The sequence below is a fragment of the Pundamilia nyererei genome, unplaced genomic scaffold (assembly GCF_000239375.1).
Source record: "Pundamilia nyererei isolate P.nyererei 1_Seehausen unplaced genomic scaffold, PunNye1.0 scaffold00023, whole genome shotgun sequence".
In the NCBI taxonomy this organism is placed as follows: Eukaryota; Metazoa; Chordata; class Actinopteri; order Cichliformes; family Cichlidae; genus Pundamilia; species Pundamilia nyererei.
In genome coordinates this window covers 1,765,032-1,784,594 of record NW_005187424.1, presented here as the reverse complement: position 1 = coordinate 1,784,594, position 19,563 = coordinate 1,765,032, and the positions used below count along the sequence as shown (strand labels likewise).

The 19,563-nt window shown below is 42.6% G+C and overlaps 1 protein-coding gene across 1 annotated transcript in view; it reads right to left on the bottom strand.

Annotated features, from left to right (window-relative positions):
- atp10a (ATPase phospholipid transporting 10A) overlaps positions 1–18,224 on the bottom strand; it is a 44,966-nt gene extending 26,742 nt beyond the window's left edge. The window contains exons 1-9 of the mRNA XM_005727147.1: positions 17,558–18,224; positions 11,710–11,914; positions 10,451–10,536; positions 4,769–4,875; positions 4,561–4,692; positions 4,141–4,271; positions 1,897–2,149; positions 1,580–1,797; positions 1,312–1,506 (exon numbers count right to left, since the gene is read on the bottom strand). Of these exons, the coding sequence (XP_005727204.1) occupies positions 1,312–1,506; positions 1,580–1,797; positions 1,897–2,149; positions 4,141–4,271; positions 4,561–4,692; positions 4,769–4,875; positions 10,451–10,536; positions 11,710–11,914; positions 17,558–17,985 (1,755 nt within the window). The 5' untranslated portion in view covers positions 17,986–18,224. The remainder of the gene's footprint in view (positions 1–1,311; positions 1,507–1,579; positions 1,798–1,896; positions 2,150–4,140; positions 4,272–4,560; positions 4,693–4,768; positions 4,876–10,450; positions 10,537–11,709; positions 11,915–17,557) is intronic.
- Positions 18,225–19,563: the final 1,339 nt, after the last annotated feature.

Here is a 19,563-nt window from a genome sequence, read left to right as displayed (position 1 = left end):
AATATAGCCACTACAGTGACCATCAAAACCATGAAAAAATATTGCCATAAACAGCTTATTTTGCGACACCACGAAACAAACGATAGCATAAAATGAAACGATAGACGTTTTTATATCGTCATCCAGTATATATCGTTATATCGAACAGCCCTAATACTTTGTAAATCACAATCCCAGATATGGAAAAACTCCAAACGCCGATCTGCTGCCACTGCAGATTACCCTCCTTACATCACTGACAGAGGAGACTTCACGTCACTTTGCAGAGACGAGTCTGTGGTGTGATGGTTAGCTGTGCACATGTCGTGCTGGTGTAAACAGCAGGCGTGCAAAAAGAGGCTGAACAACAGCCCAGTAATGTGCATGTGGTGACACATGATACTGTCATGCGCTCTGGTGTTTATTCTAATAAGTCATAGGGAGCTGCTTAAGCAATGAACCGAATCATGGATTTGGACTCTTATAATATCCTGCCATTTTGAACATATACAATCTAATGCTTCATTTTTAATTCATGCCTATAAAACCTTTCCTGTTGCCCCTGCCAAGAACCTGACTTGTTCTACAAAAACTTATTTCGATGAAGATGGAATAATGGCAACTATCCCACCATGAGCCCTAAACATTTACCCACAATGCACTTTAGGTTTTCCCCAGTGAATTCTCAGAAAAAAATAAGCATGCAGGGTACCAATGCTCTTCAATGTCACAGACGTTAAATCGGTGCAGTTTTCTCACACTATGATAGATCCTGAGATACTGACGCTCAGAGTCGCTTAAGAGAAAAAAAAAATTGTTCTTAACAGTAAATATATTTAGGCTTTAGACTTTTCTATCTCATCTACCTCCTGTACTTATGAAATCTGAACCGACACCTTTGCACACCAAGGGCCTGTAACTCTTCTGTCTTTTTTAGGCTTCATAGTCCAAAAAAACCAAAACAGATTTTATATAAATAATTTCCCAGAGTCGACACTTGCCCCGATAAAAGCTAAGATGCTTTCTGATGACTGCAGCAAGTCAGGCACTGACACGCTGTCAACACTTTATTATGAGCTTAGTGTCTTTACCAGCTGCACACATGCACCTATTAGAGGAATTAAAGGGGAGGCTTGCTTCACCTGCAAGTCTCTCTCTCTTACACACACACACACACACACACACACACGAAAGTCAAAAGAGAAGAAATCAGGAAGTGTGGAATGAAGTTGAGGTAACATCATTGTGCGGCCCAGTCCACAAACAATCCCTCTCTGACCTGACAGAGGTTTGACCAAACTGATGTTTCTGACCTGAACAGGTGAGTGTTACCTTGTGTCTTGGCTGGTTGGGGGAGGACACGACCACCGTGTTGCAGATTGTGAGAGCGATGAAAAAATCGATGATGTCTGAGAGGTCAGAGGGCAGCTGGGACATACGCTGGCTGTGGAAGCGCATGAAGTCCATCTGACTGCTGCAGTCATTGACTTTGTCCAGGAGCTTGGGGTCGGGGGTGATGTCTTTCTCCTGCAGAACAGATGGAGGTTTGTTAGGGTAAAGGAGGCAGGATGAGGATTGTAGAGCAGTAATGAGGACCCACCATGGGGCTGCTGAAGGCCGTGTGCTTGGACAGGATGCTGGCTCTCTTGGCCTCGGCCCTGCTGCCTGTCCTGCGGTGGGACTTGGTACTCTGGGACCGGAGCACCACGCGGGCGCTCTGGTGACTGGTCACGCTGTCCCGCCTGGGGAGGGTGCCACCGTGAGACATGCACTCTTCCTCCTCCGAGTCCATTTCCTGGTACATGGCAAGTCTTCGAGCTGAAAAACAAACACACACCGTTAGTGGTGACTTAGAAGATGATGACCGCTTACTGTTTCTTTAAGGGAGCGTGTGAGAGGGTTGGCTGGTCGTCTCACCGTTGGCATCATGGGAATACTCCACCCCTGCCACAGTGCAGCGCCGGAACACCATCTTATTTTCCGTCAGCGTGCCTGTCTTGTCAGAGAAGATATACTGCATCTGGCCCAGATCCTCTGTGATATTAAGTGCTCTGCACTGCAGGTGGGAGTCTGTCTCCTCGTCGTACAGATCCATATCTTGATGGATGAAGTACACTTGGCAGATCTTGACAATTTCAATTGACACAAAAAGGGAGATGGGTATCAGGACCTAGGAGAGGAGAGAGGCAGAGCAGGCTGTCATCCTGGAAACTGATGGAAAGATGGTGTGAACGTCTGAACGTGAAATCAAATCAAATAAAGAGTGAAGATGCAGAAGAACAAATAGCTAAAGATGTAAAAAAGTTTAAATGCGTTAATGAGGGCCCCCCCCCCCAAAAAAAAAACCAACCCAAAAAAAACAATGAAAGTTAAAAGCGAAGCTTAAAAATAAAACGGGTAAAAGAGATCAAATAGATCGACTCAAATAAACCTCAAATGGTTAAAGGGTTGAAAATATGAAAAGAAAGGATACACCGAAATTGCAGGGATGTGCTGGTGCAATACGTAGCTAAATGCAACAAGAAAAGTCAGTTATGAAGTTAAATGGATGAACAGTAGAGACAGAAAAAAGTAAACTGCAGCTAAAAAAAAAAATCAATTCATATAAATAATTAAATAAATCTTGTAAAAAAGAGATTCAATTATTGGAAAACCCAAAAAGAAAATCTTGAACAGTCAAATATTAAGTACATTAATTAGTACCGGTAATACTAATTTAAAGCAAATTTTAAATGATCACACATGGAAAGCCTGAGGCCAGAGGCTGGGGAGGAAGCATGAGGGTGGCAGCAGATGTCGCATTAACCGAATATTTTACAGATATTTATTTTTTAGTGTCTGTGACCTCACACAGCTCAGTTCACAAGTTCGGGATAAAACCAGAACGCCAAACACGTCATAGCTCATCTGTCTCACAATCCATCCCAGTTCACAGGTTACTGGAATGAGTGAAGTACAGACAGAAGGCGAGCTTTCTTCTCATTGGCTCGCTGTGTCCACTGAGAAGTCACAGAGGTTCTCAAGCAGTCGTAACCGGGACGATTTAGCAGCGAATGAAAGGGTTTGGGTTCAGCAGTGCTATGACTACATGGTCAGTAGTAACTACGGTAATAAAAAGCACGGAAACGAGAGGACAGGAAGGCCCAGTCACACCTTCTTAATGTGGAAGTCAACCAATAGGACAACTCCCTCCATGACCATAACCAGTAAGATCATCATCACCAACATCTAATAAAATATAAGTGCTATATTTCGTCATTTGGTGGCTCATTTTTGTATCATTCTATAACTTTCCTCTTGCAACTCATTACATATTGCACATATTACAATGCTTACACTGGCTACACATGGTGCCTAGATATATCTAAAACAGTTAACAAGTTAAAAATGGATGAATAGGAACAGATAGATGCCTGAAGTAAGAGGAAAGAGTTCATCTGGGATTTCTGTGGGGCTATATCTGACAAAAAAACAAAAAAAAAACCCAAACCAAAACATCATAATTAAAAGAATTATTGCTTCTTAGTTCCAAAATGCTAAACAAGTGATTTTTTAAGTACACTGGGCATATGCTGGATTGTTTAAAAAATGTTGGTGTAATCCAGAGTGGAACATTTCCAGGCAACGCTTATGGAAAGTAGTTCCGGAGAAATGAGTCATAGCTTTGGGGAAGGCAGCGACGTCTGCACACAGTCCTCGTGCTGCTCAACAGTCATGTGTTTATTTCAGAGTGTATCATTTTTCTGGCATTACTGTTACTATTTGCACAGCGAGACCAAAGAACTGCCCTCTGCGATTTCTCGTTTATTTTGAAAGGCCGACACCGGGGCGGCTCGTCTGCTGCTGCTGTGACACGGGACACGCCGACATTTTCCCTGAAACTTTTTGCCTAAAAAAAACACAACCAGATCAATAACTGTTAGGTCTCACTTTCTCCTCCTTTTGAGCTCAGATTAAAGAGACTGTCTTGCTGCTCGAAGCAACACATTTTTCATCTTTGCTTTTCCAAACAAAAAGAGAAAAAGATCTAGAGGTCACACGCAGAGGGAGGCTGAAATACTGCCACGATGTACAGCAGAATAAAACATTTCACAGTCCGTGATATTGCCTTTATATCTTTATCTGTGCCTTTGCTTCTTTAAGCTGCTTTCTTTTTAGTACCTGAAAGACGATGATCATGGTGAGGAAGAGATAAATGGCTGACATGATGGGCGATAAGTTGGTCCCCTCTGGGCTAAGAACGTCAAACACGGGTCTGTTATCTCCATACTGAAACATCCACAGCCCGTGACCTGCAACAGCAACAGCACAAGGTCAGCTCATGCAAACAGTGGAAGGACAGGAGAGAGAAGCAGAGGAAGCTCTGTGTAAGAGTTTTGTTATTCCTTGTTAATATTTAGATTTATTTTCTGACGTTTCTGTGATCAATGCTCATCTTATTTTAATATTTATTTATATACACAAATAAGGAGAATTTTGAGGTGTGGATGATACAAAGCTGCACCACTCCTGAGGAGATACCAAGCAGCTGGAAATGAACACAATAGGTCGCCTTAAACTTCCAAACAGCTGTTTACATACCAACAGCAGCAAACAGGCACATGACCAGCAGGATGATGACGCACCAGAACACGTCTACATTCATCTGCCTCTCCAGTTTACTGCGCTTGTAACGTGGACCGTTGTTGTTCAGCATGGCTTTGGTCTCGTGACCTGCGGAGTTACACGGCGGGTTAGTCAGAGGTGGGATCAGCTGCGTGGCAGCCGAGGTGTCATTTCGGGGGCCGACCTGCATAGATGACAATTCCCACGGCCTCCTCCGTGTTGCGGATGGTGCAGCCTCGCAGCAGCAGGTTCTCTTTGTAAAGCGCGTCTCTCCTGCCGCTTCGATGGATTCTGTCAGGTGAGAGGAGGCGTGAGAATGACAGCCAAAGGATCACAGTTACACTCAAGTGAGAAATACTGAGAGAAACAAAATTACCGGTCCAAACACAACATCGATTTTTACCGCTGAGCACCTCGGTCAATCAATCACTCCTTTCCCCGCACCTCTCCGGAGGAGTCAGCACAAATTCCCTCTGATACTGGAGCAGTTACCAAGCAGCCCCCCCCTTCACTTTGTAACTCAAAGTGATATTATGAGGGAGGTGCTGAGCTTTTAATGTCAGCATTAATCCTATTACTAAATCAAGGATTACAAGCACGTTAGTTTAACAGCCCAGCAAGCTTTAGCTGGAGAGCCGCATTTAATCATCTCTGTTGTTGCCGGTTTTAAGAGTCACAACTATCGGCGTGTTTACCAACAGGAAAGTCCAGCGCTTGGCCTATGACTGACACGTCATAGATTGATAACAGAGCCGTCACTAGCAGCTCAGACAGTGCGAGAAGCCGATAACAGCACGTGATACGCAGAGAGTGCTCTAAGTCTGAAATTAGACTCGTGTCAGTGGCTGTAATATAATAAAACTCTGGTGAGATGAGGCCTAACGCTGCACTGTAGCCTGGCAACTGAATACCCGCAGCATCTGGTCTCCTTCTGAGAGACGAACACAAGTCATAATCACATGTGCGCAGGTCAGCCCGACTGCTGCCGAGGACGCGTCTCATCTTCTGTCTCTCACACACAACACGTCTCACTGAGGGGACACGCTGGAAGAACAGCTGGCATGAATCCAGCTGTCAGACCACACTGACAACACCTGGAGAGGCATGATGGTGGTAAAAGCAGGGGTGTAAAGACAAAACATCTGAACTCTGTTAGCTTGCGTTTCTTGTACTGGAGGACATTTTTCAGGGGAAGCTCAGGACAGGTTTTATATGATCAATCAGCTCACAGCACCAAAGCCTCCTCAGGCTGGCACTGCTGATAAGTCTGGCCTAAAAAAAAAAAAAGAAAGATGAAAACTAAAAGACGTTTCCTGCACGTTTTAATTTACTTTAATTTTAAATGTGCAAAATATCATTTCAGTTTTCTTTCGCAAAGGTGTACACTACAACAACTATAACAGTTTTAACATGTTCCTGAGAACTAGTGAGATTAACCACGGTTACTCAGCCTATTTCCCATGATCCCCGCAGTCATATTTTAGGAAAACTGATCCAGCGGAAGACTGAAATGGTTTAAACAATCCAAACCAAAAGAAGGGCTGGGACTCCCAGATTTGGCGTCTTACACAACCAGCATCCTCAGCATGATTTATGCTTCAGTTAAGTAACACATTAAGTGTTAAATATATGTATAAAGCAGCAGGGCACAACTGGCACAACAAAGGATCCAGTCCAGCACAAAGTAGGGAAACTGACTGAGATCTTTGAGATGACTGAAGATCTTTAACAACTTCAGTGTTCCTCACATGCCTGAAAATATCAAGTATTTCCAGATCTTGACAAACTGTTTAAGTCATAAAGAATCAAATAACACAACTGCTTATACCTTCTGTAACCGCATGTGATAAGACATGCTGTTGAGACTGCACTGATATTAAAGACAGGTCAGATATAATGCATTTGTTTTATTGGGACGGCTCATTTAGGAACAGATTGGGCTTTATGCTGCCGATCAACTAAAGCGGGACTCGACTCCTGCTCTAAAAGGAGCAACTTTTGTAAAAGATGGAGTTACTCCAAAATACTCACTGAATCTAATTAGAATAAAGAGCCACGAACTCCAACAACACTTTATAACTCATAGAGCCAAAATCCAGAGAAGTAGCAGTCAGCGTCTGGGGAGAAAGACTGCATGATTTGTTGTTCTCTAAATCCTCAAAGAACCTGCGCCGTAGTGGCCATATCTTTGCTATTTATGTACCTTTGCTATTATAACTTGTAGCTGAGAAGATCTCAGAGCCGATCCATCAAAATTTGAAAAATTGCACACGCTGACAGCATTAGAAGAAGCTAGAAAAACAAGACATGTTTCACTGAAACAAAAGGAGAAGCTAGAAACAATTAAAACTACATTTCCAAAGTTTTAAATGAGGCAGTTTAAATTAAAAATTTAAGCTTTTGTGTCAAAATGACATCTTAATATTTAAACTTTCAAGCTTTAGAGAAGCTGACCAGTCTAACTTTCTCCAAAACAGAATCTCAGATTCTCAAAAACCAATACAACACATCTGGGTCTGGGCCTGAGCTACACGAGCTCATAGGAATCAGTTCGTAGCCTCAGATCCTCAGCGTCCACCTGGCTAGGGCTGTGCGATATGACCAAAATCTCATATCCAAATATAAGACATCTATCGTCCGATAACGATATAAATCACAAAAATGGAACATTTTCTGTCAATTCTGTGAATCTCGGGCAGCTCGACTTGCGGAAAGTTTTTCCAGCTGCGCGTCATGTAGCTGGAGTCGAGTGTTTTAACCGACGCATGAAACGATACATTTTTAGACATAAGTTGTAACAGCCGTCGTTTTCTTTGTGAGTATTTATTACACGGCGTGCTGCGGGGAAAAGCCTGTTCTAACGTTTGAGTCCAAGGTATATTTTTTAGCACCTGGCGGCTCTTTTTTTACTTCTCATCCGTAAATAATCTGCTCTTTCACGTGATTTCGTTTATTTTGAAAAGTCTGAACAGGATCTTGAGCTTTATTGTGAAAGGTTTATGTGGAACACGAACAAGCGGACACGCGATGCTGTTACCGTCGTTGTTGCTAACCACAAGCATAAAAACAGGCGCTTGTCCGTCCTTAGTGTGGTTATATAAAATATAAGAGAAAGAGAGAACTTTAAGAAATTAATATAGCCACTACAGTGACCATTAAAACGATGAAAAAAATATTGCCGTAAACGGTTTATTTTGCGACACCACGAGACAAACTATAGCATAAAATAAAACGATAGTAGTTTTTATATCGTCGTCCGATATATATCGGTATATGGAACAGCCCTACACCTGGTATACTTAAATTTAAAGGTGGCTATGCTTTTGCCATGAGGAGCCCTCAGCTTTAGAACAACAAAACTCAGCAACTGCCTCCAACTTTTAATCACCCATGTATCCTATCATCTTTCAGGCAAGTTTTTGCCTGGTGTGTATTTTTAACCATCACATTATAACCATTTTGCTTGGCTCTCTGTTTAACTTCATTAGCCTGTCTGTTAAAGCTCTTTATAAACTCAGAGCCGCTATAAAAATGATAAAATAAAAATAATGTTGTTATTACTACATGGTGTTTCACTGAGGAAGTACCCATGTATTCACACCACATATTGCTATCAGCAGTAGCTGAGGTCTGCATTGCTGTGAAGAGTAGTTCCATTTCTGCTAAAACTACAGTGCCAATTTACTGCAGTACTATAAATAAAGAAAAAGTCAGAGTCTGCAGGTAAAGGCAACACTACCTGAGGTTAAGTGCTGGACCATATAAATTGGCACCCATTCTTCTACTCATCCCCAGGAAAGTCGGAAAATTATTGGAAAGACGTATTTGATGCCTTTAACGAGTGTTTCCACTATGATATTACAAAAGATCCAAAAATAGCCTGAGCAGACACATCCAGAAGGCTTCTCGGGCGAGGGGTGCCATATATTTGAAACAAATCCAGTTAGGAGGTCCCATAAAGTGTACTTCAATTAGACGGCGGAAACCTGATCCCCGCGGCATTTATCACTGCGGGTAAAAAGAGTGGGAATAGATATGCGTTATGACCTCAAATGGCTGTGTGAGATGTTCAATATAAACCATTTTGTCCAACATAATGCAATTAACAGAAAAGTGACCAAGTCTGACCCACACAGGAAGTATTATGTAACCAATAGCTACAGGCAGCATGAACACAGCTGCGCGCATCAAATATCCAAGCGCTACTGCAGGACTGCAGACGCGAACGGTCCTGACTCATTCTGAGGAACGTCGAAAGGTGTCTCGAGCTTCGCCTTGGAAAACGTGCGTCAAAATCAAAGCAGCAGAAACTCACATATTCTGACTTTCTGTCTCTTATATGAGCAAAGCTCCAAAAGTCCCAGAGAGATGCTGCAAATGCAACTCTGCAGCATCTTTCATCCGACTCCGTCACGATCTGAGAGTTTGGTGCATGAATACGAATGATCTGTGCCTTTCGTTTTTAGGTTGTTCCAGGATTTGAAGCTTTGTGTTTGCCCAATTTGTCTTACTTGTTATCGTTCTGAGTTTTTGCACTTGTGAAATCAAATCCTGGCGATGAAGTTTATTTTTGTGAGTTCGTGCCTTTTCCTCGCTCATGTTTGCCGTGCGTCATCTCGTCTCCGTGTTTAGGATGTGTCTGTTTTACTCTAACACTCGGGCTGTCACTTGTGTCTTTGTTTTGGGCTTTACTTCCCGTTCGTCCGTCTTCACCTGCGTTGATTACTTCCCGTTTCCTGTTCTGTCTACTCTTTGTCCACTCGTCTGGTTCACCCATCCTAGCTTGTGTTTTGCATTTTTTCCTCAGTGTGTTACTTCAGCTTTAGTTTAGTTTCTTGACTCTACTTAACTTTTAGTTTTTCTTTGCTCACTTCTTGCTCATTTTGTAAACATTTAGTTTGTAAAAAGTTAATCGGCATCGTGACTTTCAGGTTCTCTATGTCCTGAAACATTAGCCTGTTAGCTAAGTATTTAGACCACCTGTCACAACAATTATATTATTTATGAGGGAAATTAACAAATCTTTTTCCTAATGACTGCAATTTGGCATCTTAATCATTGTTATTTTGTAAAATAATATATTTTTAAATTCATTGATAGAATTATTCATGTTGTATTTGTCAATACTGTTAATTTAGAACAGCGGTGGCACAAACCTTACACTGGGTGACCTAGAGACAAATATACTGTGGAGATGACACACAGAGGGTTTTAAAATGTGAAAATCTGTCATCTCACACAGTGATGTGCTTTCCTTTCCTGGTAGCAAGTTAAGGGAAAGTGGAGATGGACCAGAGTTATTATAGTTCTGCAATTTTTATTTATTTTTTATTTCATGTTGAATGTTTTTAATTCACTTTCTCTTCAGTGAGATTCCAGAGTGGGTTTTGTTGTTTCAGGTTTTATTCTCTGGAAATGTTTCTTAGTCCTTCCTTTCTTATTTCTTTGTTGTACATCGTGCACATCCAGAGAAAACACTCCTCACTATTTCCGCAACAGACAAAAGACAGAGTGAAAACACACACAGGGCTCATTATCTGCAGGTTCTCCTGGTCACGACACAGCACATACACCTTCAACTGTTCAAACCCTGCGCCCTTTTTCCTGGGAAAGCAAATTTTAATCTCGACTCGGAAAAACCGTTTGAGTCATAATTACGAGTTGGAAACCGCTGGCTTCTCAACAAACCACAGTTTCGCATTATTTCCAGTCAGAAGCCAGCAGCAGGCGATACTCCAAACAACACTGCATTCATTTACAGGGAAACGAAAACAAGACTTTGATATCACTAATACACTCGAGCATTAGAAGCTGCTGTGTGGCGGCTGCAGCCTCACGGCAGTTGTGTAGAAAGGGCGGGACTCACATGTAGCCTCTGAATCTGTTCAGGTCGTTGTTGGGCTTTTCACATTCGATGATGCTGTTGTACTTTAGAGGGTCAAACTCGCAGTCCTGCAAACAGAAAGCAAACAATACTCAGGTAAAGAATGCAGCTTCAGGTGACAGGTGGAATATTTATCCTTTCCCCAGGAAGTACAGTTACACAGCATTACAAAACACTAATGCCCAAACAGTCCATCCGAGATAGGATAAAGTGCAGGAAGTGAGACTCCCACCTGCACTCATTCTATTATTTCCTCTGTTAGTTGACTAAAGTTGCAGCTAATGGAACGTATTAGTCTTTAATAGGGCAGTTTGCATATTAACTAGATTGATTAGGCTGCACTGTTTGAGCTGACTTACCCTTCCTCTAACCACCATAAAAAAAACTCAAAGACTTTCAACTCAGAAACCACCCACACAAGTTATTTAATAAATGATCAGCTTGTCTTGTTGTTAAACAGTTGCTTTTGGACCTGAGGAACTTTCCCAAAATCAAGTCCTCCTAGTTGTAAATCAGGCTCCGGGCGATTAGCGCCTGGTTTTTGCTTCCCATGCGCACCAAAAACAGCAGCATCACAACTGCTGGCCTGTTGCGCTCCGGCTGGTCGTGCACCTCTTGCCGGGTTTGAAGAAGCCTCGTTTAACCTCTCCCACCTCAGCAAAAAGATCAGCATTAACCTCCCTGCATTCTCTCCTAGCACGTTTCTCAGCTCGCAGCTGTTGCGCACCTGTGGGCCAAAGTAGGCTTGATGGCTTTGACTGTTACACATGTGAAATACTACGTTAAAAATGGCTGATATTGCTGAATATGTCTATACTGCTTCATTTCACAACTATTGCTGGTGGGCAGGGCGCTCGTGTGTGACAGCTTTCAAATACACGAGTGCAGATTTGTACATGAGTGCAAGAAATGTAGCTCTAGACGAAATCTAGTATGACCAGTGACAAAGTCCAGGCCTCATTAAGATTTTATAGAGAACAAGACATGAAGTTCAATTTGCAAAGAGAAAGACTTTCTCAAAGTATTAATTAGAATTAAAATAAAAAACAAACAGCCATGGATTTTAATTATATCTTATTTCGAGGGGACTTTTTACAACGTTAACTCCCCCGCCTGCCATAAAGAGACTCCTGACAACTAAAAGTTGGAGAGAACTCAAAGTTTCAACCTGTTAAAAGCTTTTTCTTCTGACAAAAAAAGAGAAAACACAGCAGAGAGGAAGTGAGGAGCATCCATCTCACCAGGTCGTAGAAGCTGCGGACCACCTGCCTCTGCTTCAGGTTGGTCTCTCCATCCAGGGTGGCGGTCTCGATGTGGCACAGGCGGTCGGGGTCGCTGGAGCTCAGCAGCAGCACGTCGGCGGGGAGGATCTCGTTGCATCGCAGCCTGATGAAGTCTCCCACCCACACCTCCTTCCAGTACTTCTCCACATAGCGTCTCTCTGCTCTGACGGAACAATAAGAGGGCGAACCGTGAAAGATGCGGAGCTATTGTTTTCGACAGTTCAACAATCTAAAAATGGAAACTTCAGCCCGACCTCCATAAATCTGGACAGCAAACACGTTCCACGCAGAAACAGGACGGCCTGTTTGCTGATGCTAAAACTGGTGAAAGTGACTGCGACATTCCTCGCGGTCAAGCACATTCAGCTTCACTTCTTCCTCAATATGTCAGTCAAAGCAAGTACATGATGCCACTATTATAAATAATGAATTACTCTGAAACTTTTCACGTCAGTAAAGCTTATTACCGACATATAAACAGTCCCGGAGCCTGAACAACAGAGTAGCATGACGGGATGCAGCGTTACGTTTACCCTTTTAAGGGGCCTCATCGTAAGATCTGCCTATATCTATATCTGTCACATAGTTTCAAGTCACCAGGAGCCACTGAAGATGGAAGAGGCAGGTTTGAGACCCCCGGCTCAGATGAACATCTTCAGAGAGTACTTCTTTCCATTTAAAGAAATGAAAAAGTCTTTTTTTTTAAATATATAAGAATTTTTATGCAGTGGTTTTACTTGTTTGGCATCAAACCGGGTTGTATATAACCCATGAAATATAATGAGTTTGATTAATCTGTCTTTGATAAACATTACTGATAAAACACAGGTTGCGAGGATCGGCTTCCTTCCTTGCTTTTTTCCCTTCTGGCTCCAAGCGATCCGAACAAAATTTTTTGGTTAGAAGCCTTAAAATAGAAACGTATTTCAAAAACAGGAAACTTAGGCCTTGTGTTTGTTGACCTTATATAAAATTTGCAAGTCAGCTGACTAACCCTGCCGGGCAGAAAGGGTAAGACTGAAAATGTCTGAAAAACACTTACATAAAGTGCACTAATTTAGCTGAACATAACATTTGTTGTCATAGGGAGAGCTTCCTGTGTCGTAATGAAAGAGGTCCTGTCCGTGTCTCTGATTGGTCACAAGATGCACCTCTTTCGTGCGAACATGCTTGTAGCTATAGTGATAAATCGTGGTTTGATTTATCGAGCTGATAACCACCTTCTTATGACCTCTGAGCCTGATTGATGATTTTAGGATAAGCGAAACCAGGTAAAGAAAATGTATTGTGGATACGTTGAACTCCATAGTGCAGAGCCTAGGAGTTACTAATTCATTACGACCCTCCCTACATTAATATGAAAACATTCCTTTCCGTGAACTTTGACAGTCAAATACATTCAGTGCCAGCAGAAAACAAAATAACTTTTAGCTCTAGTCTGCATTCCTCGTCTGACAAATAAATCTTGGAGTGAACGAAAACACAACGAGGACGATAAATATTTGCAAGACCACATGAAAATAAATTTATTATTGAGTGAAAAGAAGCAGGAAGATGAAGGAGGAGGAAATAAGAGATGTCTCACACTCTGGAAACGAATACTCGAGTGCATACTTTGGATATTAGAAGCAGTGACATTGGCATCAGTCCGTTAATAAAGGGAAAAAATAGACTATGACAAGCTGCAACTAATCAACCTGAAGCTGATTCTAATCCAGAATTACTCTGACTCGTGTGTGCTCCTATAAAGGAATCCATCTTTGACCTGGAGAGTGGAACAAATGATAAGAACTAAAAGGATTTGCTGGTTGTGAAGCCGTTCCCCCACCCGTGCCAAAAACAAAGAATGACTGTATTTGTTACTGTGGGGAACCAGTTCCTGTAATCCACACTGTTAACAGATTCACACATACCCAAAGCTTTCCGCGAAGCGCACCGCCTGATAAAAAGTACGCCGACAGTCACAGGTGTGTCCTGCGGCGCTGCTTAAAATGTTCAATTAATCTCCACACTTCAGCGATCGCTTATTCATTACTCAGTTATGGCCGAATATGCCAGCCTTAAAGAACTGAGGTCGAACTGGTTCAGAGACTCGGAGTGCAGATGGTTTCCAGCTGTTGGCACCCTGTGCAGCAGATTAGGTGCAAACTATTTACATTCCACAGAACTACATTTATTTGCACCGATCTTCAGGGATTGTATAACACAGCCAGTCCCAAACTTTACGCCACCACAGCCCATAAAAAAAACAAAACAAAAAAAGCTTCATGACTGATCGTCATGTGAGCCAAACACTTCCGTTTCTTTTTGTTTCCATTCATTAAGCTCCAGTTTTGCTTGTACAGATCACACACCTGAAGGATTCGGGACCAAAAACAAAAGTGAACAAGAACATGTAAATTATGTTGTTGGTTTTTTCCTCGATATAACATACATTTAAGGCTGGATCAGGTGACCCTGAATCCTTTCTTAGTCACGCTGCCATAGGCCTGCACTGCTGGGGGCTTCCCATGATGCACCAAGTGTTTCTTCTTTACTCTGAGTTTAATCATCTGCTATTATAATCACCCCAGCTGGTCACAGGAGATGGCTGCCCTTGCCTGTGTCTGGTTTTGCCAGAAGTTTCGTCCTGTTAAAAGGGAGTTTGTCCTTCCCACTGTCACCAAGAGCTTGCTTATAGGGTCATCTAATTTTTGGGGTGTTCTCATATTACTGTGGGGTCTTTACCTTGCAATACAAAACACTTGGATGTGACTGTGTTTGTGATTTGGCACTATATAAATAAAATTATTGTACATGACTTCTTGCAGTTCATCTGTAGTACTTTCGATGGGTTAGGGTTTTTATGTGTGTAATGGGTGGTTTTACGCATAACCACAGACTCAGTAAAAGATGGACGTAGCCTATGCTGGATGTGAGCCTTCTCTGTGACCTCATAAGGCACTTTGCTGAGTTTATGGGTTCAGCTGCCACAAAATGATGAAGGTTATTTTATAAATTATGCTCATAGCTGATTTTTTAGGGGATGCTCATTGGCTAAGGCCTTGTCAGTCACAATTTGTTAGTGTATGACCATGCAAACACTCAGGTCAAGTCTGTTTGGTCCATCTGTCACATACAGTCTATAGTGCCAAAGGTAAAAAGTTTTTAGAGATATGCAGGTCAGCACTCTTTACATTTCTACTCTGAATGTGACGACTCCACACCGTGTACTACACGTACGTTGTAAACATAGACTGGAAAGAAAAGATGGACACGACCGCTGTGACGTTAAATCTCGTTAACAAGCCTCGAGCTGACTGTTTTCCCAGTCGCCATATGTTTGGGAACTGGAGGTGATGAGCGAGGGGAAGATCTTACTGAGATACCGTGTGGATAATCCTCCTTTCTGACTCTAATAATGAAAAATAAAAATATTCATGACCCCATAAACTCATCAGGTAAGTTTCAGAGGTGAAAGAGAGCCATAGATATATTTATCGCAGGAAGTCTTTTTGTAACTGGAGACTCGCCACCTGGTGGCCATTACACAGAATACACCTCCACGCTGACTGATCTGTAGTTGTGAACGATGGAGCTGTTGACAACACTTTAAATGAACAAAGAAGAAGAAAAAAAATCCGGTCTATGCAAAACATCTCGTATAACCTCGTATATGCGGATACTAATCTCAGCGATAACCCAGTATCAGCTGAGTGACATACCAGTCAGGCTCTAGCTGAGAAAGGCAACATTTTTCACAATGTTGCCACCACAGAAAAAAAGTTCACTCATGTCCAGCCCTGACACAACAACTTAGGTTCAGCACTCAGCTAAAACTGTGGAGCCACTAAACACTGAGCCTTTTGATGACGGTGAATTATGCTCTGTGCATGGACCACAGTGCTGCTTTTCATTAGCAAAATACAGTCTGCGTACACACACACACACACACACACACACAGAGTCAGGAAAATGGTCAGAAACAGGTCATCAGGTTGGCTCATAATAAGCAGAAACAACACAGAGGCAAGAGGCTGAGCTAACACAGTTTCATACTCCTCTGAAACCGAGGTCTGTGTGCACTTAATTTGCTTTTTTTAGTGAGGGGGGCACAAAGCTTTTTGTGTACCTAATGTAACCTGTTGACGGTTTGGTCACATCATCAGCAGTTATGGTCAAGATGACTAACAGGTTAAGAAACTCCTCTTTATGCTTAACTACTTAAACTGAATCTCCACACGATTAAACCTGCAGATATTTTATTTGTAATTAAAATTGTTCACAGTCTGGCTGCTCGTCCTCTCTCCGTGACTTCATTAAACAAAATTAAAGCGCGTACATGTGGAGCAGAGAGCTTTTGGGCAGTCGAGCGTCACATACCTGGAATGCTTTGGACAGTTTGATAAACTGTGCCGTCAGAAAGTAGAACACATACTGAAAAAGCTTACCATTTCTAAAAGAGGAAAAAAGGTCTGCATAGCCACGTCTTTGTTTCTGTGTGCTTTGAAGTGTTTCTGGAACACCTGTGTGTGACCCGCTCAGGTGTAAATTAGCAGCAGTGCTAAATTCTGCCTTGTTTACATCCTAAATTATCATATTGAAATCCATTATCATGCGCTGTGCCTGCTATATAAAACAACAGCAAAGGAAACACTGCATCTCTTAATGCTTTGTTTAAACCTGTAAATCAGTGCTTACCTACTGGCTGGATACTGGAGGGGCGTGTGTGCGTGTGTGTGTGTGGGGGGGGGGGATTTCATGTGATACTTTGCATCAAAGGTTTGCCTGATGGGTAAAGTGTCTAACTTATCAATACAGACAGCACGCTGCCATCAGTCTGACTGAGTCTTTGTCAACGAGCACAACACGAGGGGACTCGACTCCACTGGCTGCCAGCTGACTGTATCCTAATACTCTAGTATTGTAATATTCTGTATTAATACAATTTGCTCTAATCTTTTTCTCTTTTTTAACCAAATTTATTTGTACTTTTCTTTGTTTTGATTTTTAAATCACTGTTGCACACTTACACTTCTGCACCTTCTCGCAGTATAAGAGCTTACTGGGAGCCTGCGGCACTTTTATTTTTACTTTGTTGTTTATTGTAGACTGCACTAGTTTTATCCTTTATCCTGCTGCTGTAACACAACAGTGCGAATCAATAGCTGTAATAGTTAAATGTGAGTTTCTGTCTGTGAACAGCAACAAATATGTGATTTTCAACAGTTATCGCAGTTAATTGTTGTATTATCAGAAACGGACTGTGTGGAATTGCCAACTGGTTGTGCTGACAGTGTTGGTACTCTTGACCAGTTTGTAAAACAAACAAACAAACAACTGAAGTGAGAAAACTTTATCTTATAGGATAAAACAGTTACTGACACAGTTGAAAAGGGTGATAAATCACAGTATATGTTACTGCTAAATGTTAAAAATCCCTATAATATTGGACCATGTGTGAACATTAAGATAATAAACTACTGTATACTGTGTCACTGTGTTCCTGTGCTGTGGTGTCTGTGAGCTGGTGCTTCACACTCTTTTCTGTGTTTATTTACATATTTGGGTTTCCTTTGAATGGCAGCAGCCTGGCACGAGCCTGTGTGGTTAAATGTAGCACATTTACAGCAGGCTCTTGTTCAATGATGTGCATTTTCTCCTCTTAAACAGCAGAAAGTACAAAGTTAGGGAGCTGTGGACGCCATGAATGAATGTGTGTGTGAGTGGGGCTTAGCAGAGAGACGCTATAAAAACACATTCCCCCAAAGTTCTGCGCAGCAGCTGGACACCGCTGGCTGCAGGATCGAGCCGAGGCCCAGCTTACCTGCTGTAGACCAGACAGTCCATGTGGTTGATCTCTTTATCGGACCTGTGTCTCCTGTAGTCTTCCCACAGGTCTTTGATGGCGGTCACGGACAGGATGAAGACCACGGGAGCCAGAGCGAGCTCGGGCTGGAACGCGTTGACAACCGGAACAAAGTTGAGCAGAGCGATGAAGACGAAGTAAACATTGGCGAACCTGTGGAACTGTTCGAAGAGGTTCTTTGGCAGGAATGACAGCACGGTGTATTTGGTCGTCTTAATCTTGTTGTTTGCATAGTGTCGGTTGGGGTTTTCGTCCCCTTTGGCGCAGTCGTGCAGGATGTTTGCGTGGACAGTCCTGGTTTTGTTCTCTTTGGGTTTCTTCTTTCTTTGCCGTGCGGCTGGCGGAGCTTTGGCCATCCCGGCGTCCTCCTCGCTGTGCCGCGCCATAGCCAGCTCCCCCCAGCTTCAAACTTTCCCACAGTTTACTTGACACACTCACACGCACACAGGAAAAAAAAAGCCTCCTCCCAAAGTGGTGGCTAAGTTATCATTCTTCCACGGGGGTCGGGAGTCTCTCCGTGGGGTCACACTAGCAGTTCCATTTCCTCCATGTCGACTCCTCTTTTCCAGAGTCAGAGGAAAACTTTTGCTTGTTGAGCGTCTCCGCTTTTTTTCTCCTGCTGCTGGAAAAGGATGCTGAGGTGGGGGGGGAAGGGGAAAGGGGGGACGGCTCGGATCTGTGAGCCATGCGGATGGGCTTAAGCCGCTGGATGTGCGCAGCTGCGGGGTGTGCAGATCAGCCCGTGTGCGCAGGCTGAGCGCAAACAGGACGTGCGTGAAGGGTTCAGGGGGTCGCACTCCTCTGGAAATCTGACCCGGAGGGAGGTCCCTCCTCGAGCCAACCTGGGTGTTTTTTGTCTGTAAGTGCCACGCGGTAATATTGGGTTTGCACCGGCCCACAGGAAGCAGCAACACATCCAAACTCGGTGTTTTTGACTTTGTTTAAAAAAAACTGTGGCGCTTAAAAGAAGAACTCCACGTGGAGAGAATCTGTCGTGAGAGTGGGATGTTTTTTTTTTAAATGCGTGTTTAAATAATCCTTATTATAGAATTTCTCTTTAACACGGTGTTTGTATAATACAGCAAATACAACATCACCACGCCGTTAATCATCCAAAGAGAATAAATGTATAAAATATAGTTGACACAAAAATATAAACGAACATCAGTTTGCGCGCAATCGTTGTATACTCTAGCAGTGGTTCCCAAACTATGGGCGACCCCGCTGCTGGGACAAGACACACTGCAGATGCAGGTGGAGTAAAATATAAAGCCAACGTTTGTCTTTTATGGACAATAAACAGCCTCGTGACTTATCCACGGGCTTTCTACGACCCTGAACTGGATATTAGTTTGAATGGATGGATGAAGGCTAAAAACTGTGGGGTGTGGGCAAGCCAGCAAAAGAGAACAGGCAAAACAACATAATTATAGTGCAATGGTGGAGAGTGAATGATTTTGTGTCACAATGTGAAAGGTGTGCACAACAGCACCTTTTTTTGATGTCAAACTACGTTGATGTTTGTGGGCTTCTGATTGGCCAACATTTCTTCATGGTTACAGATACAGTGCCACCTGTTTCATTAGCATGCTCTTTCCAGTGCTTGAGATGATTTTCTGCCTTTTCATATTGATGGAGTTATTTTTCAAAATGAAATCCCTGTTTGAAAAATACCTGTAGAGAATAAAATTGAATATATCTTTATTGTCATTGCCAAATGTATATTATGGATGTTTGGACAGTTTTTGTTTATCCTTGCTCGGGTCCTCTACCAGAGCCCTGGGAGCTCGAGAGTCCTGGGCAGTATCTGTCATGAGTGTGGCAAGCAGGATGAAGGAACCAAACGCACGACTCATACACAGAATGTAAACTTAAAGTGCCAGCTTTATTGCTGGACAAGTTCTTCATAAAATAAACTCACCAAAAGACAAAACCGGAACATGAAACTAGAACACAAGGAGCAC